Source organism: Salmo salar, chromosome ssa12 (assembly GCF_905237065.1).
Source record: "Salmo salar chromosome ssa12, Ssal_v3.1, whole genome shotgun sequence".
NCBI lineage: Eukaryota > Metazoa > Chordata > Actinopteri > Salmoniformes > Salmonidae > Salmo > Salmo salar.
Window position 1 is genome coordinate 80,407,340 of NC_059453.1, and position 26,562 is coordinate 80,433,901.

Genomic DNA, 26,562 nt, shown 5'->3' on the forward strand with positions numbered 1-26,562 from the left:
ATTAATTTGAGGATTTCCATCATCCATTTTGTATGATATATTACGAATTGCAATTCTTACAATCTGTTATGAATTTCTTGTGGCTAATATTAACTAGATGGCTAACGCTAGCTCAGTGGCTAATGTTAGCTAGACTAGGGATTAGGGGTTAAGGTTAGGTTAGGAGTTAGGTTACAGGGTTAGTGTTAGGGTATGGGTTAGCTAACATGCTAAGTAGTTGCAAAGTAGGTAAAAAGTAGTAAGTAGTTGCAAAGTTGTTAAATAGCTAAAATGCTAAAGTTGCCCATGATGACATTCAAGCACGCAACCTTTGGGTTGCTTGACGTTCGCGTTATATGCCCACCAATCCATCCACCACAACCAACCACCCTACTTTTGTTTTTGCCTTAAGTAACCTTCTGTCCTATGTAATCATACTAAACGTAACATATCATACTCATTTGAATGTCCCGGATTTACGTTTTCTATGTTATGTCTACTCTGAGACCAGGCTGAATCATTTGAACTGGGATTCAACAGTGTTTTCTAATTGGTCATCACAGTCAGACCATGACCACACCAACAGGCATCTTTTACTTTCCTGTATGAATACATTTGACCACAGTTGGCTGGCATGTAGTTTGTATTTAGCATTTTGACACACTGTGTTTTCCTCATGTGCTGTTACTGGTTTGGAGATTACATCTGTCTCTTGTTCTCTTTGTTGCAACAACTCAGTCATTGGCATGAAAGGTAGTAATTCAGCATAACGCAACATTCATTAAGTGTCAGCTAATCCAGGCACACTTCAACCCTGTGAGCTGGCTGTGCATCCGTTGACCCATCATGCCCCCCGGCATGCTTGGCTTGCCTGAGAGGCTTTGGGATGGTTAAGCTGGTTAGCCTCATCATCACTCAAACAAACAATCTGTCATTCACCAGCTTTCTGCTATGGGGTCTCTCATGGTAAAGCGTGCCGTTGACTGTACAACACAGAGATGATGACCATAACAATCCTGTCAGTCTGTTATATCCTGATGAGACCACTTTAACCTGCAGAGGAGATATCTCTACCCTATATTACTCATGGGAAGGTTATACATGATCTCATGAATAATGAACTCCAAGTTTAGGTGTGCAGGACACTGATCCAGCTATCCACTCCTCAACTATAAGGAGTATCCCACTGGGCAAAAACTGGTTGAATCAATGTAGTATCCATGTCATTTCAACAAAAAAATGTAATGTGATGATGAGTCAACATGAAAAACAGATTGGATTTGAAAGAAATTCATCAACGTGAGGGAATTATTTATTTTTTTCAACAAATGTTTTACCTAAATCCAATGACATGGTGAATTTTTTTGATGATTTCACATTGAATTCACATTAGTTGACAACTCAACCAAATGCAAATCAAAACTACATGTTGAACTGAGGTCTGTGCCCAGCGGGATTGTTCCCTGAGCAGAGATAGGATCTGCTGCCCTGAGGTGTGATGACTTATCCTGACTTACAGTTGCTTTAACCTGAGCAGGATTAGCAGCAGGCGCGGTCTAGCCACACGTGGGACACATACCTACATTTGACATCAGGGGACTGTGTTTGTGGTGTATAGACATACAGAACATAGGGAGCCCATTGTTTGTGTAGTTGTGTGTCAGCTGGAACAGCAGTAGTGATATTCTAGTGCAGCTGGTGTCTAGGGAGGAAGCGGAGAGAGACTGGGGAAGACAGCTGCAGAAGAATGTCTCTCCCTCCCTTTCTCTTTCTCCTCCTCCCTCTCTGCCCAGGGTAAACTCAAGGACTTGGAAACCTCCGAGACCTACTCAAAGTTCACTGGAGTTTAGAAGCATAATACTGTGAGGAGATAGAGTTGAAGTTGGAAGTTTACATACACTTAGGTTGGAGTCATTAAAACTCGTTTTTCAACCACTCCACAAATGTCTTGTTAACAAACTACAGTTTTGGCAAGTCGGTTAGGACATGACACGTAGTTTTTCCAACAATTATTTACATACAGAGTATTTCACTTAAAATTCACTGTATCACAATTCAAGTGGGTCAGAAGTTTACATACACTTTGGCTGTGCCTTTAAACAGCTTGGGAAATTCCAGAAAACAATGTCATCACTTTAGAAGCTTCTAAAAGGCTAATTGACATAATTTGAGTCAATTGGAGGTGTACCTGTGGCTGTATTTCAAGGCCTACCTTCAAACTCAGTGCCTCTTTGCTTGACATCATGGGAAAATCAAAAGAAATCAGCCAAGACCTCAGAAAGAAAATTGTAGACCTCCACAAGTCTGGTTTATCCTTGGGAGCAATTTCCAAACGCCTGAAGGTACCACGTAAATCTGTACAAACAATAGTACGCAAGTATAAACACCATGGGACCACGCAGCCGTCATACCGCTCAGGAAGGAGACGCGTTCTGTCTCCTAGAGATGAACGTACTTTGGTGCGAAAAGTGCAAATCAATCCCAGAACAACAGCAAAGGACCTTGTGAAGATACTGGAGGAAACAGGTAGAAAAGTATCTATATCCTCAGTAAAACGAGTCCTATATCGACATAACCTGAATGGCCGCTCAGCAAGGAAGAAGCCACTGCTCCAAACCAGCCATAAAAAAAGCCAGACTACGGTTTGCAACTGCACATGGGGACAAAGATCGTACTTTTTGGAGAAATGTCCTCTGGTCTGATGAAACAAAAATAGAACTGTTTGGCCATAATGACCTTCATTATGTTTGGAGGAAAAAGGGTGAGGTTTGCAAGCCGAAGAAAACCCTCCCAACCGTGAAGCACGGGGGTGGCAGCATCATGTTGTGGGGGAGCTTTGCTGCAGGAGGGACTGGTGCACTTCACAAAATAGATGGCAACATGAGGGAGGAAAATTATGTGGATATATTGAAGCAACATCTCAAGACATCAGTCAGGAAGTTAAAGCTTGGTTGCAAATGGGTGTTCCAAATGGACAATGACCCCAAGCATACTTTCAAAGTTGTGGCAAAATGGCCTAAGGACAACAAAGTCAAGGTATTGGAATGACCATCACAAAGCCCTGACCTCAATCCTATGGAAAATTTGTGGGCAGAACTGAAAAAGCTTGAGTGAGCAAGAAGGCCTACTAACCTGACTCAGTTACACCAGCTCTGTCAGGGAGAAATGGGTCAAAATTCACCCAACTTGTGAATGTGATGAAAGAAATAAAAGCTGAAATAAATCATTCTCTCTACTATTAGTCTGACATTACACATTCTTAAAATAAAGTGGTGATCCTAACTGACCTAAGACAGGGAATTTTTACGAGGATTTAATGTCAGGAATTGTGAAAAATTGAGTTTAAATGTATTTGGCTAAGGTGTATGTAAACTTTCGACTTCAACTGTACATACAACCCAAGCTGTTGAACCAGGGTATTACAAACAGCACAGGAATTAAATCCTCCACATGTATTGATCACATCTTTTGCTTTAAAGCAGTATCACAAAATTCAAAAGGCACTCGCATATCTGAGCAATCTTTTTGCAGGTGCATGGCAACAGTTGAACAAGATGAAGGAAAAAGGAAGGAAAAAGGAAGGAAAAAGGAAACCGCACACTGCTCTTGATAGTATCACTGATATTTAATAAGCTTACGTATCGGCCTCAAGGCCTTCGTCAGAGCTTTTTGAAGCAGTATCGAAATACATCGGATGTAGTGATCAAAATTTGGTAGCCATATCTAGGAAAACCAAAAGTTCAAAAGGCTGGACCTAATATTGTGTATAAGAGGTTCTACAAGAGGTTTTGTAGTGATTCCTATGTTGATGATGTAAATAATATTTGCTGGTCTGTGGTGTGTATTGAGGAGCAACCAGACGCTGCACTTGACACATTTATGAAATTGCTTACTCCAGTTACAAATAAACATTCACCCATTAAGAATATGACTGTAAAAACTTAAATCCCTGTGGATTGCTCAGGAATTGAAAAATGTTGTGGTTGAGAGGGATGAGGCAAAAGGAATGGAAAATAAGTCTGGCTGCATAAGCGATTGGCAAACCTACTGCAAATTGAGAAATAATGTGACTAAACAAAACAAAAAGAAGAAGAAACTATACTATGAAACAAAGACAAATCATACAGTATATAAACCCAGCAAAAAAGAAACGTCCTCTCACTGTCAACTGTGTTTATTTTCATCAAACTTAACATGTGTAAATATTTGTATGAACATAAGATTCAACAACTGAGACATAAACTGAACAAGTTCCACAGACACGTGACTAACAGAAATTGAATAATGTGTCCCTGAACAAAGGGGGGGTCAAAATCAAAAGTAACAGTCAGTATCTGGTGTGGCCACCAGATGCATTAAGTACTGCAGTGCATCTCCTCCTCATGGACTGCACCAGATTTGCCAGATCTTGCTGTGAGATGTTACCCCACTCTTCCATCAAGGCACCTGCAAGTTCCCGGACATTTCTGGGGGGAATGGCCCAATCCCTCACTCTCCGATCCAACAGGTCCCAGTCGTGCTCAATGGGATTGAGATCCGGGCTCTTCGCTGGCCATGGAAATCACGCACAGAACGAGCAGTATGGCTGGTGGCATTGTCATGCTGGAGGGTCATGTCAGGATGAGCCTGCAGGAACGGTACCACATGAGGGAGGAGGATGTCTTCCCTGTAACGCACAGTATTGAGATTGCCTGCAATGACAACAAGCTCAGTCTGATGATGCTGTGACACACCGCCCCAGACCATGACGGACCCTCCACCTCCAAATCGATCCCGCTCCAGAGTACAGGCCTCAGTGTAACGCTCATTCCTTCGTCGATAAACCCGAATCCGACCATGACCCCTGGTGAGACAAAACCGCGACTCGTCAGTGAAGAGCACTTTTTGCCAGTCCTGTCTGGTCCAGCGACAGTGGGTTTGTGTCCATAGGCGACGTTGTTGCCGGTGATGTCTGGTGAGGACTTGCCTTAAAACAGGCCTACAAGCCCTCAGTCCAGCCTCTCTCAGCCTACTGTAGACAGTCTGAGCACTGACGGAGGGATTGTGCGTTCCTGGTGTAACTCGGGCAGCTGTTGTTGCCATCCTGTACCTGTCCCGCAGGTGTGATGTTCGGATGTACCGATCCTGTGCAGGTGTTGTTATACGTGGTCTGCCACTGCGAGGATGATCAGCTGTCCATCATGTCTCCCTGTAGCGCTGTCTTAGGCGTCTCACAGTATGGACATTGCAATTTATTGCCCTGGCCACATCTGCAGTCCTCATGCTTCCTTGCAGCATGCCTGATGAGCAGGGACCCTGGGCATCTTTCTTTTGGTGTTTTCAGAGTCAGTAGAAAGGCCTCTTTCGTGTCCTAAGTTTTCATAACTGTGACCTTAATTGCCTAGCATCTGTAAGCTGTTAGTGTCTTAACAACCGGTCCACGGGTGCATGTTCATTCATTGTTTATGGTTCATTGAGCAAACATGGGAAACAGTGTTTAAACCCTTTACAATGAAGATCTGTGAAGTTATTTGGATTTTTACGAATTATCTTTGAAAGACAGGGTCCTGAAAAAGGGACGTTTCTTTTTTTTGCTGAGTTTAGTAGGATAGTAAAAAGCTTTGGAGCAGCTTAAATAAAACTTTGGGCAAAAAGGCAAACTCAGCTCCATCATTTATTGAATCAGATGGCTCATTCATCACAAAACCAACTGATATTGCCAACTACTTTATTGATTTTTTCATTGGCAAGATTAGCAAACTCAGGCATGACATGCCAACAACAAACACGGAACCAACACATCCAAGTATAACCAACCAAATGATGAAAGACAGAAAGACTGTCACGTCCTGACCAGTATAAGGGGTTATTTGTTATTGTAGTTTGGTCAGGACGTGGCAGGGGTGTGTTTGTTTAGAGTGCTTTGGGGTTTGTTGGGCTATGTTCTGTTTTAAGAGGGGTGTTTGTTTAGAGTGTTTCGGGGTTTGTTGGGTTATGTTCTCGTTAGTCTATTTCTATGTTAGTTCTAGTATGTCTATTTCTATGTGGTGTTTGTTGGGTTGACCTTCAATTGGAAGCAGCTGCTCCTAGTTGCTTCTAATTGAAGGTCCTATTTAAGAGGGTGTTTTTCTATGGGATTTTGTGGGTAGTTGTTTTGTGTATAGCTGTATGCCTTACAGGACTGTTTGTCGTCGTTATTTTTGTATTTTATTTTGGTTTTCCTTCTTTCTGCCAATAAAAAAGAAGATGAGTATACACATTCCCGCTGCATTTTGGTCCAATCCTTACGACGCCCATGACAAAGACATTGTGATTTTGAATACTGTAAAGTGAGTGTGGAAGAGGTAAAAACATTATTGTTGTCTATCAATAATGACAAGCCACCTGGGTCTGACAACTTGGATGGAAAATTGCTGAGGATGATAGCGGACGATAAGGTCCCACAGTTGACAGTGCATGTCAGAGCAAAAACCAAGCCATGAGGTCAAAGGAATTGTCTGTAATGCTCCGAACAGGCAAACAGGATTGTGTCAAGGCACAGATCTGTGGAAGGGTACCCAAACATTTCTGCCGCATTGAAGGTCCCCAAGAACACAGTGGCCTCCATAATTCTTAATTGGAAGAAGTTTGGAACCACCAAGACTCTTCCTAGGGCTGGACACTCGGGTCCTGGTCAACGAGGTGACCAAGAACCCGATGGTCACTCTGACAGAGCTCTAGAGTTCCTCTTTAGAGATGGGAGAACATTCCAGAAGGACAACCATCTTTGCAGCACTCCACCAATCAGGCCTTTATGGTAGAGTGACCAGACGGAAGCCACTCCTCAGTAAAAGGCACATGACAGCCCGCTTGAATTTGCCAAAAGGCACCTAAAGACTCTCAGACCATAAGAAATAATATTCTCTGGTCTGATGAAACCAAGATTGAACTCTTTGGCCTGAATGCCAAGCGTCATGTCTGGAGGAAACCTGGAACAATCCCTATGGTGATGCATGGTGGTGGCAGCATCATGCTGTGGAGATGTTTTTCAGCAGTAGGGATTAGGAGACTAGTAAAGATCGAGGCAAAGATGAACGGAGCAAAGTACATGAAGTCCTGAGCGCTCTCGAGCAGGTTTTCAGACTGGGGTGAAGGTTCTCCTTCCAACAGAACAACAACCCTAAGCACACAGCCAAGACAACTCAGGAGTGGCATCTGGACACATGGAACTCTATTCCACATCAAGTAACTCACTCAAGCAGTAAAATAAAAATGATAAAATACACCTAATGGAACAGCGAGGACTGTCAAGAGTCACACACACATGTACTGTACACCTAGATTGTGTGTTGTAGTACAGTAGTGGCCAGAAGGCACACAATTAATGTATTGTGAGATCTGTTGTAAAATGTATGTTTACATTATTATTTTTAAATAATGTATATGTTACGTTCCCCAGCAAGAAACCAAATAATGTCACTCAAACAGAAGGGGGAACTAACAAAGAGTCATTGACAACAACCAAAACAAAACAGGTGGAGTTCTAGGAGGGGTTCTGAAAGACACTCATGGGGGTCTCCACTGACAGTTGACTAGCAACAACAACTGGAACCTGAAAGACACTCACCATGAGTGCCCACTGAATTTGCCCAAGAAGAGGCAAACAAAATAAAAACCCACAACTTAAAGACAAGAAGCAAATTAAAAAGGTGGAGCAAAACAAAATCAGATAAAATATTGTTTGTCTAGAAATCAAAATAGGGCGAGCCAACTAAAGGTATTAACCCTACGCATCTATCAAGACAACTTAAATAGCACCTGGGCCAGCACAGGTGAAACACCTTTCCACTAACGAGATGGCAAATAGCACAGGTGTAACACATACTGACTAACAAGGTAACATCAATCGGTGTGCCCTACGTGCTAATGAGCTATATGTGCTAACGAGCTATACGTGCTAACAAGCTATACGTGCTAACGCTAACGAGCTATACGTGCTAAAGTCCAACCTCAAAACATATATGGAAAAACCAATGCTTGTAACAGTATATTACTGCCTTCATTTTTGCTGGACTCCAGTAAGAGTAGCTGCTGCCTTGGGGTCACATACTGGTCCACGCGGAAGAGTGGAGGCTCCATGTTCAGGAATCCCACTCTCACTACATGGAGTATTGACTATCCAGTGAGGTGAAACCTTCAGAATGTAGAAAGAAATGTGATAAATAGAGCCGACACATTTCCGCAGTTTGGCATTATTGGAATGACTCATGAACTGGAGGCAGCTCTGCAGGGTAGTCACGAGCTGCCACAGTCATAAAATATGATTTAAAACCTAACCACCCTGCTAACCTTATGCCTAACCCTTATCTTAAATTAAATTGTTTTCATTCATTTTTACAATATATAGCCAATTTTGACTTTACAGCTGGCCCATCTAGTGGAAATTGCTCAGTTCAGCCTCCAGGACAAGATCAAATCAAATTAAAGTTTACTGGTCGTGTAGAGTTTTGCACATTATCACAGGTGCAGCGAAACTCTTATGTTTCTAGCTGTGTACAGATTCATCCCAATAAACGTCAACCTGCCTCATTTCCCAATGAGCATGACAATCATCTGTACATTTCTATCTGAATGTTGTTCAATGTTGCACCCTCCTAAACGGGCCCAGGTTCAGTGTGGTTGATTTTAGTTTGTCATACGTGGGAAGGACAGAGTGGGCATCTGTCTTTAAACAAACTGGTTTTGTCTGGTTTACAGCTTATGCAGAGACAAAACCAGTTTGACTACATAGCTGTGAGAAAATGGAGTCAAAACCTGAGGCTAGCAACAGTTGTTTACAGCTATGACACTTTATACTCTGCTACTCTGATATAGGTCAATCAAATGTATTTATAAAGCCCTTTTTACATCAGCAGATGTCACAAAGTTCTATACAGAATCCCAGCCTCAACCCCAAACAGCAAGCAATGCAGATGTAGAAGCACAGTGGCTAGGGAAAAAACCCTAGAAAGGCAGGAACCTAGGAAGAAACCTAGCGAGGAACCAGGCTCTGAGGGGTGGCAAGTCCCCTTCTGACTGTGCCGGGTGGAGATTATAACAGTACATGGCCATTAAGGCTGATTGTACTCCAAGATGTTCAAACGTTCATAGATGGCGAGCAGGGTCAAATAATAATCACAGTGGTTGTAGAGGGTGCAACTTGTCAGAACATCAGGAGTAAATGTCTCTTGGCTTTTCATAGCCAGGCATTCAGAGGTTGAAATAACAGATGTGGTAGAGAGGTAACACGTCCGGTGAACAGGTCAGGGTTCCATAGCCGCAGACAGAAGAGTAGAGCAGCAGCACGACCAGATGGACTGGGGACAGCAAGGAGTCTTCAGGCCAGGATGTCCTGAGGCATGGTCCTAGGGTTCAGGTCGTCGCAGAGGGGAGGGAGAGAGAATTAGAGGGGGTATACTTAAATTCACACAGGACACCAATTAAGACAGGTGAATAACACCAGATATGACAGACTGACCCTAGCCCCCCAGCACATAGACTATTGCAGCATAGATACTGGAGGCTGAGACGGGGGGGGGGGGGGCATATCAGATCCTGGATATCAGATCCTATATGATAGCGGCATATAGGATCCTGGACTTCCTGACAGGCCACCCCCAGGTGGTGAGGGTAGGTAACAACACATCCGCCACACTGATCCTCAACACAGGGGCCCCTCAGGGGTGCGTCCTCAGCCCCCTCCTGTACTCCCTGTTCACTCATGACTGCACGGCCAGGCACGACTCCAACACCATCATTACATTTGCCGACGACACAACAGTGGTAGGCCTGATCACCGACAACGAGACAGCCTATAGGGAGGAGGTCAGAGACCTGGCCGTGTGGTGCCAGGACAACAACCTCTCCCTCAACGTGATCAAGACAAAGGAGATGATTGTGGACTACAGGAAAATGGGAATGAGCACGCCCCCATTCTCATCAACGGGGCTGCAGTGGAGCAGGTTGAGAGCTTCAAGTTCCTTGGTGTCCACATCACCAACAAACTAACATGGTCCAAGCACACCAAGACAGTCGTGAAGAGGGCACGACAAAACCAATTCCCCCTTAGGAGACTGAAAATATTTGGCATGGGTCCTCATATCCTCAAAAGGTTCTACAGCTGCACCATCGAGAGCATCCTGACTGGCTGCATCACTGCCTGGTATGGCAACTGCTTGGCCTTCGACCGCAAGGCACTAGAGGGTAGTGCGAACGGCGCAGTACATCCCTGGGGCCAAGCTTCCTGCCATCCAGTACCTCTATACCAGGCAGTGTCAGAGGAAGGCCCTAAACATTGTCAAAGATTCCAGTCACCCTAGTCATAGACTGTTCTCTCTGCTACCATATGGCAAGTGGTACCAGAGCGCCGTCTAGGTCCTAGAGGCTTCTAAACAGCTTTTACCCCCAAGCCATAAGACTCCTGAACATCTAGTGAAATGGCTACCCAGACTATTTGCTTTTAACCCCCCCCCCCCTCCACACCACTGCCACTCTGTTGTTATCTATGCATAGTCACTTTAATTAACACAATCTACATGTACATACTACCTCAACTAACCAGTGCCCCCGCACATTGACTCTGTACTGGCAACCCAAAGTATATATTGTTATTTTTTACTGCTGCTCTTTAATTACTTGTTACTTTAATCTCTTATTCTTATCTGTATTTTTTTAAACTGCAGTGATGTTTAGGGGCTCGTATGTAACCATTTCACTGTAAGGTCTACACCTGTTGTATTCGGCGCAACAGACCACCAACCTACCAGACTGAGACAAGGCTGAGTATAGCCCACGAAGATCTCCTCCACCACACGAGGTCGAGGGGGTAACATCTTCTGTGTCAGTGTAAGGTTCTGGGTGTAGCTGGTGCAGAGGAGTCAGGCGCAGGACAGCAGAGATGAGTAACACAATGAACTTTACTCAAAACTTCCAAATACATTAAGTAATACCGAGCCCACAAACATCGGACCGAACTTACAATAAAACAATCACTCACAAAAATCATGGGGAAAACAGAAGGTTAAATAATGAACATGTAATTGGGGAATTGAAACCAGGTGTGTAAAACAAAGACAAAACAAATGGAAAATGAAAAGTGGATCGGCGATGGCTAGAAGGCCGGTGACGTCGACCGCCGAATGCCGCCCGAACAAGAAGAGGGACCGACTTCGGCGGAACAGTCAGGCATATTTCATCCCTCTAACTTGTCCCTAGCAAGTGCAGGGAAATAGATATGTTACTGTGGTGATGGTTAGAACAGAAGTAGTAATTACATAGTCTGGTGGAAAAGAGGTTGAAAATGTTTGTCACAGTCACATGGAAAAACATCCCAATCCAAAGCCATTCATCCAACACTTTACTGAAACTGATTTATTTAGGGGGGGGGGGGATTATAGCAACGTAAAAGAGTCATTATCGTCCTGAGCTCTTTAAGTTCATTATCTTAAGTAAAAAAAAGCATTGTATTTTCTTTACGGTAAAACCCAATTAACTAATTACACTGGCTGAAAGAAGACAAATTTAAGTGATTGATTAAATGGATCTAGATTTAAATCCTGTGTTTTACTGAATCAGTTACAGGAGATTTGTTTTTCGGTTCTTCTCAGATCCTCAACAGATGTCATCACTACCATTTTATAGACTAAAACATGAATAAACTGGGGACATAGCTCAAAATGTTTGTTTTAATTCAAACACATTTCAAATTATACAAACGACTAAGAACCAGCTTGACAAATGTGATGGTTTACTATTCATAACATGCTTCTTAAAATATATAGAAAATGCTCCAAAAACAGTTCTGTACAATCTATTTACATTATCAACATGTACATACAAATTCCTTCTTGAGAGGAATCGAAAGCACCAGTCCATGGATTCCAGCATGGGATGCAATAAGCACTTAAAACTGACATTTTGTCTCACTGCACTGAGCAATAAAATGAAGCCCTGTAATAGTGTGGACGTTTTACATAACCGGCATTGATAAAGTGTTAACATGGTCTTTGAAAGTATAAAAGCTGACATGGTTGAGTCTAGACTTTAATGGTCTGAAGCATTTGGCAGTAAAGATGATCAAAGTACTGAGAACAAGAGAGAGGTCCAAATACTGTGTTAAATGGCTGGTGCAAAAAGACTGACAACCTAAGAATAGCTGTACAGTATCTACAAACACTATCATAGAATGGGCTCTAGAAATTAGTAGTGACTGGAGAATGTTTCAGCAGGTCGCCATTGCTAGTCATCTTCACACTCAAAATCCAATTTCAATCCTTCATTTCAACATTTAAAAGTGTCAATATTGGAGAGATCTGTCATTGTAATGGTGAGCATACAGCTTGCCCAATTATCGATCTTGCAGGACAAGTCTTGTTCATTATCCTCCATCCTCATCCCAGCCTCTCAGACTAACCCAACCAGCCACAGCACCAAGTGCAACTCAGTGCACAGACACCCCCCCCCTAGCATTCCAGAACATTCAGATCAGGTGACCGTCTTGTCATTCTGCTTTCAGAGAGCGTATGCAGGTGGATCTACTTTGGCAATTCCGTGTATGAGAACTCAAATCAGCTGTACTTAGACTTAAGGTCCTCCCCTGTGTGAATTCCACAGTGGTTGATATTTGAATCTTTGGATCCTTTTACCATCCAGAGAAACAGGTAAGTGCAGTCCAAGGCACATGTTAGTGTCACAAAGTGGAAGTTGAGAAAGTTGATGGCCCTGACTGCTACACTATAGTTCCAGGTTTGGAGGAGCCCTCGTGCCAGTAAAGTCTCTGGTCATCTGGATCCAAGCTGCAGTTCGTTTGGCTGTTGATGTAGGTTTCTGTTTGCTTCACATCTACATTGGGTCTGCAACACATACAGGATGTATACAGGTTAGGCTAGCAACAAAAAACTGGTAATACAATCCAAGAAAAGAGACATCTCCACTGGTGAAAAGTTATTTGAGTAATTTAACCCTGGGTTGTTACTTCATTGGAATACAGCACTGGAGAAATGAAATGGAACACTCCACCTTTAAGAGAGTTCTATCCCAGTTTCAAAATGACAGGTGTTAGTTAGTGTGTTCCACCAGGATTAAACTATTCACACACCTTAAAACAAAGCAGATGGACAGATGAACAACAAGCATCAAACACACGCAGCATTCAAATAACCAAAATGCAGGGTCACTTTCCTTCTTCCACAGATACCACCACTTCCAGAGCTGCTGCCCCACCACCCCCACCACCACCAGTGTACACCACCATAGAGTAAAGAGTACTAGGACAACCAAAGCAGTCTTGTGTTGTTGTTTTTTTACTGCCATGTACAAAATGAGTCACCACCAACACCATAGAATCTGTGGCGGTAGTTTGTTTCTTCTCTCACCCTTTCTTTAGCGCGGGTGTTTAATTTCGCTGGTCAGAACTCAGTACCATGACAGGCACCAGCATCAAACCTCTCTAATGACCCTGTAGCCACTGCTGGCCCCGGCACCAGTCTATCACAGCTCCTCCACCCATACCCTGCTGGGGGACATCTGTGCACGAGAGGGTCAAAGGTCAGTGATAGTGATAATGGGGAGGGAGAGGAGACAGCGGGGGTAACTGACAGTTTAAGTGGTGTATGTCTATGCACACCCCTTAAGAGAAACGTGACTGCTGGATGACAATTTGGTATGGCAGCTGAAAGAGATGGCAGAAATGAACAACAATCATAAAAGCCATGCAGTTACCTTATCATAAAGAGGGAGAGAGAGACAGCCCAAACAAACAGCTTTGATACTAATTGAAAAAGAGAAGCCCAAAGCACAGACCAGGACATTGTTTTAGCTCACTTTAAAAAAAACAAGCAAGCAATGAAGTCACGCTGAGGACAGACTGGTAGCTAGTTACTTACTACTATCGTGGGCTACACTTAGCAAAGGAGACTTTACTAAGCCTCTGGCTTCTGTAGCTGTGGGGCTGCAGCAGGGGACTGGAGCCCTGGCCCACCTGCCCTGGCCCCGGGCCCAGCCGGAACCCACAGCCAGGGGAGGAGGAAGGAAAGGAGGAGAGGTGGTGGAGGATAAAGAGCTAGCAGGGACAAAGGCACAGCACCTCTGGCCATCAGGGCTGTACCAAGAGCCCCTAGAGTGCTGGTAGGAGGAGCAAGAGGAGCCATATCTATGAAGAGAGCAGCCCAGTGGACAGTTAAAGCAGGAGAAGAAGAAGAACCATTCCTAAGGCCAGTAAGATGAAGAGCTAACCACTGGCTGCACAGACAGACGCTATAATCCATTTCAAGCAGCCATGCTAATTGGCCTGCAAGTGAGTGAGCACCAACTATCAAACTGTTTCCAATACTTCTGGGACATATCATGGTCAGCAAGGGAATGTCAGACACACAGGTCACAATGGTGTGTGGCCGATAAAACCAAAGAGAAGCTTCATTTTTTCCAGCGAGCATCCATTCTCCACAATGACACAGTAGTGGTGTTTAGCGCCATTGTTAAGTAGGATCAGGGACAGCCAATCAGATAAGGAGCTGAATTGGGACTAAGAGTTACTTCTCTCACCTGTTGTGGGCGTGGTGGCTATATTGAGCGGTGCCGTAGAAGGGGTAAGGCTGCTGCACCGGTAGGGGCATGTGGAACTCTGACATACCCCCTCCCAGGTGACCGTGCCAGCCTCCTGCTGTGGAGGACTGCTGTGACGAGACTGGAACAGAAACCACAACAAAGAAAAGTTACAATAGGACAATTTACCTCTGAGATATAGAACGCAAATGAGTGACTGAATGTTAGCATTCATTGACATGCTTGAATGCAGAGTTGGCTGATGCGTGTCGTTTTGCATTGCCCATTTAAGTGAACGCAAATAATTGCCTTTGACTAACATTCTGTTTGCATGTGAGATGAGGGAGTTTGCAGGCTGTCTGTACCTGAGGAGTAGGATGTGTTCCTGCTGTAGGGAGCTGGCATGGTCTGGTAACCCAGGCTCTGCTGGGAACCCCTCTGGTTGTAGTCGTAGGCCTGTGGTTGCTTGTGGCTTGCATTGCGGTGGTACCAGCCTTTCAGGTGCTCTGCCACCAGCGCCTTCTGGATGTTCTTGGTCAAATGTTCCGTCCTGGGCAGAGCTTGACGGTTCCTGGGCGGCCTCAGGGTGGCGTAGGGGTTCTGAGCCATACTGTCCATCTCGTCGTCACCATAGCGACTGCTGTACGCATCATGTCCGTGGTAGGCCGGCGCGGCGTGGTACGAAGTGTTAACGTTGTAGTGACCCTCTAACTCGTTGTTGTACATGTAGACTCCGTTAGAGTAGGGCTCTGGGTAGCTGGGGTAGCCCGTCACGTAGTAGGCCGTGGTGGTGGGTCGTGGTGCCCGGGGGGGCTGGTATGTGTTGTTGCAGGCATCAGCCTGTGCCAAGTTGGGCATGCTGCCCGTGTTGGCGTAGATGTTGCCCTTCCTGCCACGCCGGCGATCCCTGGGGCGGTGGGTATGGTTCCAAGGCGCTGTATACTCCGCGCTGGATTGGCTGGTGTAGGATGAGCCATCGTCCAGGACCTCTGTGCTGTTGCTGCGGCGGAACGGGACGAACGCTGGCGCCGGGGGTGTGGTCTCTTGAGACTGGGACTCCAGACTGCCACTCCGCTGACGGAAATGCTGGGGGTCGTCATCTGACCTGGAAACGAACAACATCATGATGAACAACATGATCCTCTGTCCTTCTTATATACAGAGTTAGATTGATCACTACCTGACATAGGGTTAGAAATCCCATCCAGAAGTTATACAGAGAACAAAGGTCTAGACAGGATGCTAGTCTAATTGGGGCTCCTGGCCGGTGTTGAGGAACATCAGAGGCAGCTTTGTATGTGAGGGGTGTACGGAGGGCATGGAGGCCAGGGCCTGTATTCACAAAACATCTCAGAGTAGAAAATTGGTGCTGAGAACAAACATTTTACTCCTACTCTTATGGGTAAAAATAAAAGCTATGCATGAAGCCTAGTCGACATATTTAGGACACTTCATGAGCTGTCCTAACCAGTTAAGAGTTACCAGCAGGTGTCTTGATAATAGAAAAATGCAGCAAGTCAGTGGTTCCTGTTTTGATATTTCTACATGATCAACCCATAAATAATCTAGACCTACATGCAACAGTACCGCTTGCACTTTTGATAATGATTTCTTATGAGGCCTATTTCACATGATATACCTAAATAAATCATGTTTTTCTTTCGCTTATTGAATTACCTACATCATGTCATTTCAAGTTATCCCTTTGGAGCGCAACATCAGGTTGTTAAAACAGATGTCTGAATTGGGCATGCCTTAACGTTTGGCAGTTGAATTCATCTTGATCCTAGGGTTATGTTAACTTGATTGTGTTCGATGAAAGTTAGACTTTTTAAACGCTGTATGCGACATTATCGGCAAGTGACTTGATGCCTACTGTGCCAAAAAGATTTAGAGTTGTTAGACAGGAATGACAAGTGTGTTGATAAAACAGTTTTATGGTAAACATTCAGCTGTTAACAACAATAGGAATTTGTTAAAAAAGCCTTATGCATGCCAACACATTAGGCAATAATAAAGAGTAGGCAAAGTGATCATGTCAGGCTAATATTACAAGCATTTTGACCATTGCAACATTTGATGTACAGTCACATTCACTGTGGTTGTCTGAATGGTGCTATATAGTTCACAGCGGACTATGCCTCATCGCGATTGGCTATTCCCCATCATTTGCAGCATGTCAATGAGCGTCATCACTATCTTTACTTTGCGGTACCTCGAACTGTCGTGATTAACAGTGGAATAATTTTTACAAGTTGATTTTACAACTGGCTCAGAGTTTGTCTGAGCAGTCTTTTAACATCGTCCTAAAAGCTGCTCTGAGCTGGGAGATTCTTTGTCTTAAAACAGGTTTGAATAGGATTCCTAGGACCTTTCTGAGATGCTTTGTGGATATGGGCCTGACCTACCTGAACTGGATGCTGTTGTAGGCATTGCGGGTGAGGAGGGGGGTGGGAGGCATGCTGTGTGCAGAGGCAGGCTTGTGGCTCGATAAGGCATCTCGGTGATTGTAGTGGAAAGGTTCCTGGACTTCGCCATAATTTAATCTGAAACACAGATAAGAACCATGCTTTTCACAGACTTGACTTCCTCAGGGTGGAGCTTGTACCGTGATTACACGGCCTCTCCCTCTCCTCGCCACTCAAAACATGAATATAAAATCTGTATCCTCGTGTGCTGCGATTTCAGTCATCATTTTCACCTGGATGACTGTCATTTCATAGCTCATTGATCTTTCTCTTCATGGAACGGTAAACAAATAACATTACCAAACAGTAGCAGTAGAACTCCTGTTGTCCTCTCTCCCAGCAGCATATCATCCAAGTCATTTGGTAAATGTTCACGCAGTGAGCGAATATGTTCAAATACAGAGATTCCAGGGCAGCTTTCCGGTCCCAGACTATTTTCCCCTCCTTGGGATTGTGGTTTCTTTCTTAGCAGGCAGAGACATGCTTACTGCTGTCTATTTCTTTTACATGGAGCGTGTTCGGGCTGATAAGAGGAGGTTGTGGGGGCAGCAGGAGAAGAGGCTGGTAGGAATGCAGGCAGCTCTCCCTGGTTCTCCTCTACAGGTCTATACTCGCTGCTGCTCCCTGGGCCCCAGGAATAACAGTCTGAAACAAACAAAACAACCCAGAGCCAGGAGAGCTGTAGCCAGTGGCCAGGCCCGTGCAAGAGCACTTACCTGCTGTTGGGGCTGAGGTCCTGGGACTGCTCGTGGGCTGAGGCCAGTCGGTCAGGCTGGTAGTGGAGGCTCAGGGTTTCTGAGTGGTGGGGCCGGGGAGAGTACTGCACAGAATGGGACTGTTGCCTTTGGCTTCCCAGATCCTCGTCTGAAACACACATGTGAACAGAAGGAGCTGTCATTGTCACAGCCTGCTAAAAGCTATGGGGATGCTACAGATGTGAACAGAGAAGTTTAGCTAATGTATGTATGATATAACCTCCGCAGCACTCACCATCATCCAGATTAAGACTGTCGGACAGTGAGCTGAGTTCTGCAAGGTTCACATCATCTGAGAAAAGGGGAGAAACGGAGGTTAACACATGCTTGTGTTGGGCTTTTCATTAGAAGCCACATCTGATAAAAACCCATGTCCTGAAGTCTTCTTTCTTTCAGACTAGTACAGACAAGGTGCTGCTGACAGGAATTGTGATTCCTCAGTATGCTACAGTCAATCTAAACTGTGCTATCATTGTGACTGTATGCAATGTCTGGCTGTTGGTATGGCGTGGTGTAGGCTACCTGCTATGATTATTGATGCTCTCTGAGCGGGCTTTTTGCCTGTCTTGATCCTGTATTTGTTGATCTCCTCCTCAATCTCCTGTAGCTTCCTCATGGCGTCCAGGCAGTTCCTCCTCCTCTTCTTCTTCACCGTCTTACAGAGCTCAGCCTCGTTGGCCAGTTTCTTGGCCGCCTCCACGATCTTCTGCTGCAGGGCAAACCTGCTCTCCAGGTTTCTGAGATGGGGATCCTGCAGGACAAGAGGACACAGTAGAAACAGATGAGATTAGTAACTTGCACACAGGCATGCAGATCAGTGCAAAGGGGATTTTCACAGGATAAAATAAACATATTCATCACTAGAAATTCCTTATCCTGGTCGTATATAGAGAATGTATTACACACACACACACACGATTAAAGTGTTGCATTACATTTACGTCATTTAGCAGACACTCTTATCCAGAGCGACTTACAGTAGTGAATGCATACATTTCATACATTTTTTCTCCGTACTGGTCCCCCGTGGGAATCAAACCCACAACCCTGGCATTGCAAACACCATGCTCTACCAACTGAGCTACACGGGACCACATTACATTACAATGTCAATCAAGTCTAAGATTTATTAACCAAAAGAACACATAATATTTATGACAGCCAGTGCTCCCATCCTGTGACTCCTATACTAACCGCATCATAGGGGAAGAGGTCGTCCAGTTTGAAGGCTGTCCCCATGCGCCGACGCACCGCGGGGGGCTTTTCACCCGAGGCCAGAGGGTACTCTTTAGGCAGCCTGCCTGTCAGCTCCTGGAAAAACAAAAAGAGAACAATTAGCAGTGATATAATCTAATTGAAATTATTGAATTCAAGTACTGACGAAGATGCTTACAGCTTCTCGCAGGCAGATCTTCTTGAGCTCCTCTAGTTTCTGAGTCAGAGCGTCCTGCAAGTCCTTCTCTTTATTCTTCAGGTCAGCAATCTTCTCCTTCTTTAACTCCTCGCTCACATCAGAGTCTCCTGACCCTGCATCAGGCAGACATTCTATTAAAACCATTATGACCACTTCAATCTCATCTAATCAGCATTTGTCTTAATGAAGTCAATAGGACCGATATGTCCGTCAAGCATTGTCCGTTGTTAGCTCATTGTCTACCTGCTGAGATGAGGGATCCGTTGCTGGCCATGATGAGCTGGTCTTTACTCTCCATGCTGGACAGCTTACTGATCCTGGGTGCTCCAATCTCTGTCAGGTCCATGGCGATGTCACCCAAACTTCTGGCCGTGGTAACTTTGGACTGGAGAGAGAGGGGGAGGGGAAGAAGGAAAAAGAGGGAGACGGTAACAGTCACACATCAGTATTTATTCTTAAATGACTGCGCAGCGAGATAACAGCCCCATTTGCATGCCTCAGCCCAGGCTGGGAACGGAGCCCTCTCTCTCTCTCAGCACTATTCCTGGATGAGCATCATCTGCTTCTGAAAGGCTGAAACCCATCTGACTGCAGCCACACACTCATTCACCCCTCGGAGCAACTATCATAGCTCACACTCAGCTTGTGTAACGACAGTAATGCAAAATAACCCACCAAAATATGCACCATCTAAACAAACACGTAAAAAAATGTACTTCTGTGTTGATTCATCAAATAGAGCAGCAAGGAAAGTATACATTAAATCAAGAATCCCCACAGCTATTCTAAGAATACTATAATATACATCAATTAAAATGGGGCAGAGACATTTGGCCTGGTCGATCAAGAGTCGTCTGTTCTTTCGACCAATCGATTGGTCGAAACTCTAAAATGTGTATTTTCAATATGCAGGAAAGGGGGATACCTAGTCAGTTGTCCAACTGAATGTATTCAACTGAAATGTGTCTTCTGCATATAGACAAATTCTATGTGTTTTAATCAAATCAATTATATGCACAGAGCTTATCTGATGCTTTAAGTGAACGGTTTGATAAAAAAATGAAGACACAAAATGACTAGAGGGAGTCCGAACGCAATTGATTTGATTGTGCTGGGCCTGGCTCAGACTTGCTGCACTGTGTTAAAATTTAAAAAAAAAAAACAGTGAGTGACTGACTAGCACCTGTTGTCTCCCTCTCCTCCATGCTGCAGAGACCACCACAGAACATCAACAGTGTGTATTGCACTGTCCATGTTGCTGACGCTGCAACAGAATTACAGATATTTCTGACTGAAAAGTTATTTCTCGAAATCCCTCATTTGTTTAGGAAAAACATTCCCCATTCCCTCAACCCTTGCTCTATTTACATGACACATGTATGCATCACATGCACGTGACCAATAGGGTCTGACTTATTGCATATCAGAATATGTAGGCCGTCATTGTAGTAGGCCATCATTGTAAATAAGAATTTGTTCTTAACTGACTTTCCTAGTTAAATGAAGGTTAAATACAAAATAATCACATCAATAAATTGGTTATAACAAACTCCTAACACAAAATGGACGCAGAAGAAGTGACAAATAAACTCGATACCGGGGAATGTTCACACGTTGCTCAGGAGGCAAAGGGAAAGTCAGACGTGTGGAATAAATTTGACTTGTTTTTGGGACAATTTGGAAGAGTGTAAACAACACTAAATAAGTTATAAATAATACCAGAGGATGGTCTAACAAAAAAAAAACATTGTAAAGCATTTATTACAGCATAGCAAAGATTTAAAAAAGCGGAATTTGTGAAATTGTTTGTCCAACATGTTGTGGTTGCGTGAGGCTTGGTCCTCACAGAATCAGTAGGCTATTAAACATCCAACAGAAGCAGGATCTGTCTTATTTCTGTACATATATATGGATGATTTATAAAGCCAGGCACATTTAACCTGTTATGGCTAGGGGGCAGTATTTTCACGGCCGGATAAAAAACGTACCCGATTTAATCTGATTATTATTCCTGCCCAGAAACTAGAATATGCATATAATTATTGGCTTTGGATAGAAAACACCCTAAAGTTTCTAAAACTGTTTGAATGGTGTCTGTGAGTATAACAGAACTCATATGGCAGGCAAAAACCTGAGAAGATTCCATACAGGAAGTGACCTGTCTGACAAGTTCTTGTTCATCCTGGCTCTTTTTATTGAAGACTGAGGATCTTTGCTGTAACGTGACACTTCCTACGGCTCCCATAGGCTCTCAGAACCCGGGAAAAAGCTGAATGATATCGAGGCAGCCTCTGGCTGAAACACATTATCGCCTTTGGTAAGTGGCCGATCAGAGGACAATGGGCTTAGGCACGTGCACGAGTCGACCCCATGCTTTATTTTCTTTCGTCTTTTTACCTAAACGCAGATTCCCGGTCGGAATATTATCGCTTTTCTACGAGAAAAATGGCATAAAAATAGATTTTAAACAGCGGTTGACATGCCTCGAAGTACGGTAATGGAATATTTAGAAATGTTTTGTCACGAAATGCGTCGTGCTCGTCACCCTTCTTTACCATTCGGATAGTGTCTTGAACGCAAGAACAAAACGCCGCTATTTGGATATAACAATGGATTATTTGGGACCAAACCAACATTTGTTATTGAAGTAGAAGTCCTGGGAGTGCATTCTGATGAAGAACAGCAAAGGTAATAACATTTTTCTTATAGTAAATCTGACTTTGGTGAGTGCTAAACTTGCTGGGTGTCTAAATAGCTAGCCCTGTGATGCCGGGCTATCTACTGAGAATATTGCAAAATGTGCATTCGCCGAAAAGCTATTTTAAAATCGGACATAGCGAGTGCATAGAGGAGTTCTGTATCTATAATTCTTAAAATAATTGTTATGTTTTTTTGTGAACGTTTATCGTGAGTAATTTAGTAAATTCACCGGAAGTTTGTGGGGGGTATGCTAGTTCTGAACGTCACATGCTAATGTAAAAAGCTGGTTTTTGATATAAATATGAACTTGATTGAACAAAACATGCATGTATTGTATAACATAATGTCCTAGGGGTGTCATCTGATGAAGATCATCAAAGGTTAGTGCTGCATTTAGCTGTGGTTTGGATTTATGTGACATTATATGCTAGCTTGAAAAATGGGTGTCTGATTATTTGCTGACATAATCTAATGTTTTGCTTTCGTTGTAAAGCCTTTTTGAAATCGGACAGTGTGGTTAGATAAAGGAGACTCTTGTCTTTAAAATGGTGTAAAATAGTAATATGTTTGAAAAATTGAAGTTTTTGTATTTTTGAGGAATTTGTAATTCGCGCCACGCCCATCATTGGCTATTGGAGCAGGTGTTCCGCTAGCGGAACGTCTAGATGTAAGAGGTTAACAGTTAGGCTATTATATATAGACCTAATTAAGATGGGGTTTCCACTCTCCTCACTTTTCTTAGACAATTAAGGCAAGGGCTGTTTTCTGTTCTCCTAACTCCTCTGCTGCCTCTGCCACATTGTTCTCAACACCAATATGCTGGTTAACGTTGCAATTATGCACACAGCAACATCGTCTAGGAAGCGAACTGATGTTTTTCAGAACCACGGACAGCGACCACTATCCAACGTGGGAGAAAGCGCATTTGTTATAAAATACGATTATTTTTTGTGTTGCACCATTATTCTTACATAATATAACCATATACAATTTCAGTAGCATGTCTTACACTGATGGACTGTGCCATCCCAACAATGGATCAGTCCACTCAGACAGGCACGAATCAGACAGGTGTCTTGTACACCATGATTTAACAAAAACATTTTTTGCTACTGCTCGACTAAAGAAATCTTGGTCGACCAACAGCCTATCGACCAAACAATCAACCAGTCTACTAAATTGGGTCAGCCATAAGAAACATGTTAGCAAACAGAGGAGCAAAGGTTAAGACAAGGACAGGAGCACTCAGATGTAGAGTGGAGTGAGAAGGAGCGTGGTGGGGGTGACAAGGCCCTGATAAGGCTAGGAACAGCACAGAGGCACAGATGCAGGTACGGGGATGAGGGTAGGAGAAGAGCAGTAGTGCTGTGCTGCTCACACACTCACTTTGCTCTGCTTCCTGTCCAAATAGAACTGATGCTGACTGATGGCCATCACCCAGATGGTCTTAATCAGAGAGTGGCTGGCATACCACGTGTGAATGACCAATCCAGTCTGCCCGAATGTACGCCTGGAAACTATCCTTCTGTGGATAAAAAGAGAGACAGACAGTTTTAATCCCTCATGTTACTGCTAGGTAGGAGTAATTTAATCTCTTTAATCCAGACTGACAACACAATAAGTGAATACCTGGATATCTAACTATAGATACACTTTTAATAATATGATGGGTACTGATATCAGAATCATACACAATCAGAGATTAGAAAACAATTCCTTGCATAAACTAATCTCATGACTGGTTCTGTAATTCATTACATTGATGGGGGAGAGATGCAGTGTTGGAACAGAGATTTTTAATTCCAGCCAAGGTGGCTAGCAGCACCATATTAAACATGTGATACAGCACTGAGGCTGGAAGTGCTGCAATGTCCTGAGAACACTGACTGCAGCAGTCCTTTACAGCAGGAAGGAAGGCCTTCATTCGACACTAGCAAGATATTGTATTGGAGACAGCTCATTGACACTAGGCTCTGAAATTACGCCTGTTATGATTCAGAAAGGCTAGGATCAGAATAGAAGACAACGGATTCCTGGGTTGAGTTCAGTAGGCACCAAACATTTTGAGGTGCTAAAGAACCTGACCCTACAGAACACAACCCAGGATCTCTATATGCATCCAGTGTCTGTTCCATCTCACCTGTCAGGGTCGTTCACCTCTACAGCAAATTTCTTCTCACGGAAATACAAATTCTCCAGCTGCTTCCACTGAAACAACTGCAGACACAGAGAGAAAACAGGACACACCACTTAGTAAATAGTCCACTGGACCATGCCCTGTTTGAGTGAGTGGCAGACCTAGGGAGATGTGCTTTGATACATCCCTATTTATTCCAAACGGCTTGAGGCATCCAATGTGTGGACCATCTAAACTCAAACACAATGCCACTAGCATGGAAAGACTCTAGTTTAGACCCAGATTCACCAGCCTTTCTCTTGCAACGTTAACAATAACAGTAGCAGCTGAGAACAGAGGACAGCCACTCAGTCAGGTGGAATTTACTTACTACTCAGTAATGAAGCCAGTGTGGAGAGCAAGACTTGCCTAGCAAGAAGCCTCTCATTTCATTCTGCCCTGGAGGGAGAGCACTGAAAACAGGAGGAGGAGTGGGGTAAAACATCTGCATACAGCAAAACCGGGCTTTCTTTAGAGAGATTTGGAGCTCTTTTCGCTGAGAGCGATGGACTCTCCCCTGGTCTGGCTGTGTGAGAATCCACCACAAGCACCAGGGTCTGGTGTGTAGATTTATGGCAGAGAGATTTAATAAACATTCTCTACCAGGTACTGGCAAACCAGGCAGATAGCCATAGCTCTAAATAATAGAACACATGACCCTTGACTACAGTCCTCAGCGAGAAATCTAAACGATCTCACAAGCAACCCAGCCCATGATACTGTGTACTGCTCTTTTTTTACCCCTCATCCCCTATGGTCTGAGAACTGATTTTAGTACATTGAAGTCTTGGTAAAAATGTTAATAACACAATAGGGATCTTATTCTTCTAAACAGGTTCTACATGTTTCCAGTATAGTATACACCACAGTCACTGCTTTACAACGGTGGATTGTACAGCACATTAACATACAATTACTTACAGGTAACCCAAAAACAGAATGACAACAGCAACTCAACTGAATATATCCTGAACTACCTAGTCAGGTAAAAGGGGGCTTACCAGAGCAGGTTTTAGTGCTTTTTAAATCCCGGGTGAATTATCAGGGTGGTATTGAATCCTCTGGCCAAGTTTCCCACAGGGCTACAGCGTCCTTGAACAATACACTCATCTGTTCTCAGGCAGCCAGATAGGTGTTGCAAGAGTGTCAGCTGAGCAGGCTCCGCCTCTCTCCCCATCCCCTCTGACATCACAGACACCTCACTCTGACCTCGCCCACCTTCCACTGCTCTGCTCTCCTTTCCTCATGAATTCGCTCTGTGTAACTCCCTCCTTCTCTCCCTCTATCACAATCTTCCTCCTCAGTCAAACCAGATGAACAAGTTGTGCACAGAGAGGTATTCAACCTCCTCTCCACTTCTGGGAAAAGACCATTATGACCCCCTTTCTTTCAGTGTGTTTCCCTTCATCCACAGATCTTAGATTAGCCCTCCACAGTCATAAACCTTAGTACCTTCATTACCCTTTGTGATGTGTTATCTGGGTTCTAAATACCATGCCAACCCCTGTTGTTCAGAGTGCTATCAACTCCAGCCTCCCACCGCTCCCCAAGACAAATATTTCAGGAATCTACTACTTTGGTCTAATCATTAATAGCGGGCCCCTCTTCACCTCCATGTGAATACAGGACAGCTCACGGTCATCTCTCAGAACTGGGCCCAAGCTGACAAGGAAGAATCTCTCACTACACCTCTAAAGTCAGTTATTAAAACCAAAGGAAAATGTAAAACTGAATTTCTGCAACTCACAAAGCAAATGCTGTAGCCAATAACAGTGTATTAGGTGTCAATGTTTCATAAGATGTTACTTCATGCTTTAAGTAAAGTGATCCAGACCCTTTTCTCCATTGCTGCTCCAGCCAATACTGTAGGCCTAGCCTAATCAATTAGATCCCGTCTATCTGTGGATTGGGAGCATGGTAATTACTGAACAATGGGAACCAGCAGGCTCCACACTTCCCACAGACCCACCCCATTGTGTTGGACACCCCTCTCTAATTCACAAACCCCCTGGATACTTACTACAGCACATTCAGAAAATAAACAGATAACACACATTTACATAACTAGGTCATTAGACAGTTTCAACACACCACACACACACACACACAACCATTTTAATGAGTGCTCATGTATGGCCGAAGGTAGTAAGTGCCAAAATATATCAAGGATGTGTGACACACCTTTAACTCTGATCACAAGACCCCACTTTCTATTTGGACAGAGGAAACAGTCCAAGCCAGTGCTGCCAAACTGCATTGCAGAGAAACCACCACCAAAACTAAACATGAGGTGAATGGTAGAGAGACAGTCCAGTCATCTGGAGAACAGAACAGTAGTTCCCCATCTAAGTCTCATTTATTTCAGATGTTAGCAGTTTCACTTCTCATTAGAGCCCATGCCAAAATACCTGTGGTTTGAGATATTCCCAGAACATTCTGATGCAGACCCAACCCTGAACCCACAACAAGCTCCCCAGACTCCCCCAGGCCCTGTGACGTGATGGAGGAATCCTCTGAGGAAGATAAATAATG

At 44.0% G+C, this 26,562-nt stretch overlaps 1 protein-coding gene across 4 annotated transcripts in view; it reads right to left on the bottom strand.

Annotated features, from left to right (window-relative positions):
* Positions 1-11,646: 11,646 nt before the first annotated feature.
* LOC106565744 (FERM domain-containing protein 4B-like) overlaps positions 11,647-26,562 on the bottom strand; it is a 65,463-nt gene continuing 50,547 nt past the window's right edge. The window contains exons 12-24 of one of the 4 annotated variants that reach the window (XM_045691831.1): positions 23,995-24,071; positions 23,241-23,379; positions 19,398-19,539; positions 19,134-19,267; positions 18,935-19,051; positions 18,263-18,491; positions 17,976-18,032; positions 17,702-17,849; positions 16,926-17,063; positions 14,883-15,622; positions 14,518-14,659; positions 13,350-13,500; positions 11,647-12,827 (exon numbers count right to left, since the gene is read on the bottom strand). In XM_045691831.1, the coding sequence (XP_045547787.1) occupies positions 13,383-13,500; positions 14,518-14,659; positions 14,883-15,622; positions 16,926-17,063; positions 17,702-17,849; positions 17,976-18,032; positions 18,263-18,491; positions 18,935-19,051; positions 19,134-19,267; positions 19,398-19,539; positions 23,241-23,379; positions 23,995-24,071 (2,181 nt within the window). In that variant the 3' untranslated portion in view covers positions 11,647-12,827; positions 13,350-13,382. The other 3 variants (XM_045691830.1, XM_045691828.1, XM_045691829.1) reach the window with 3 other exon arrangements.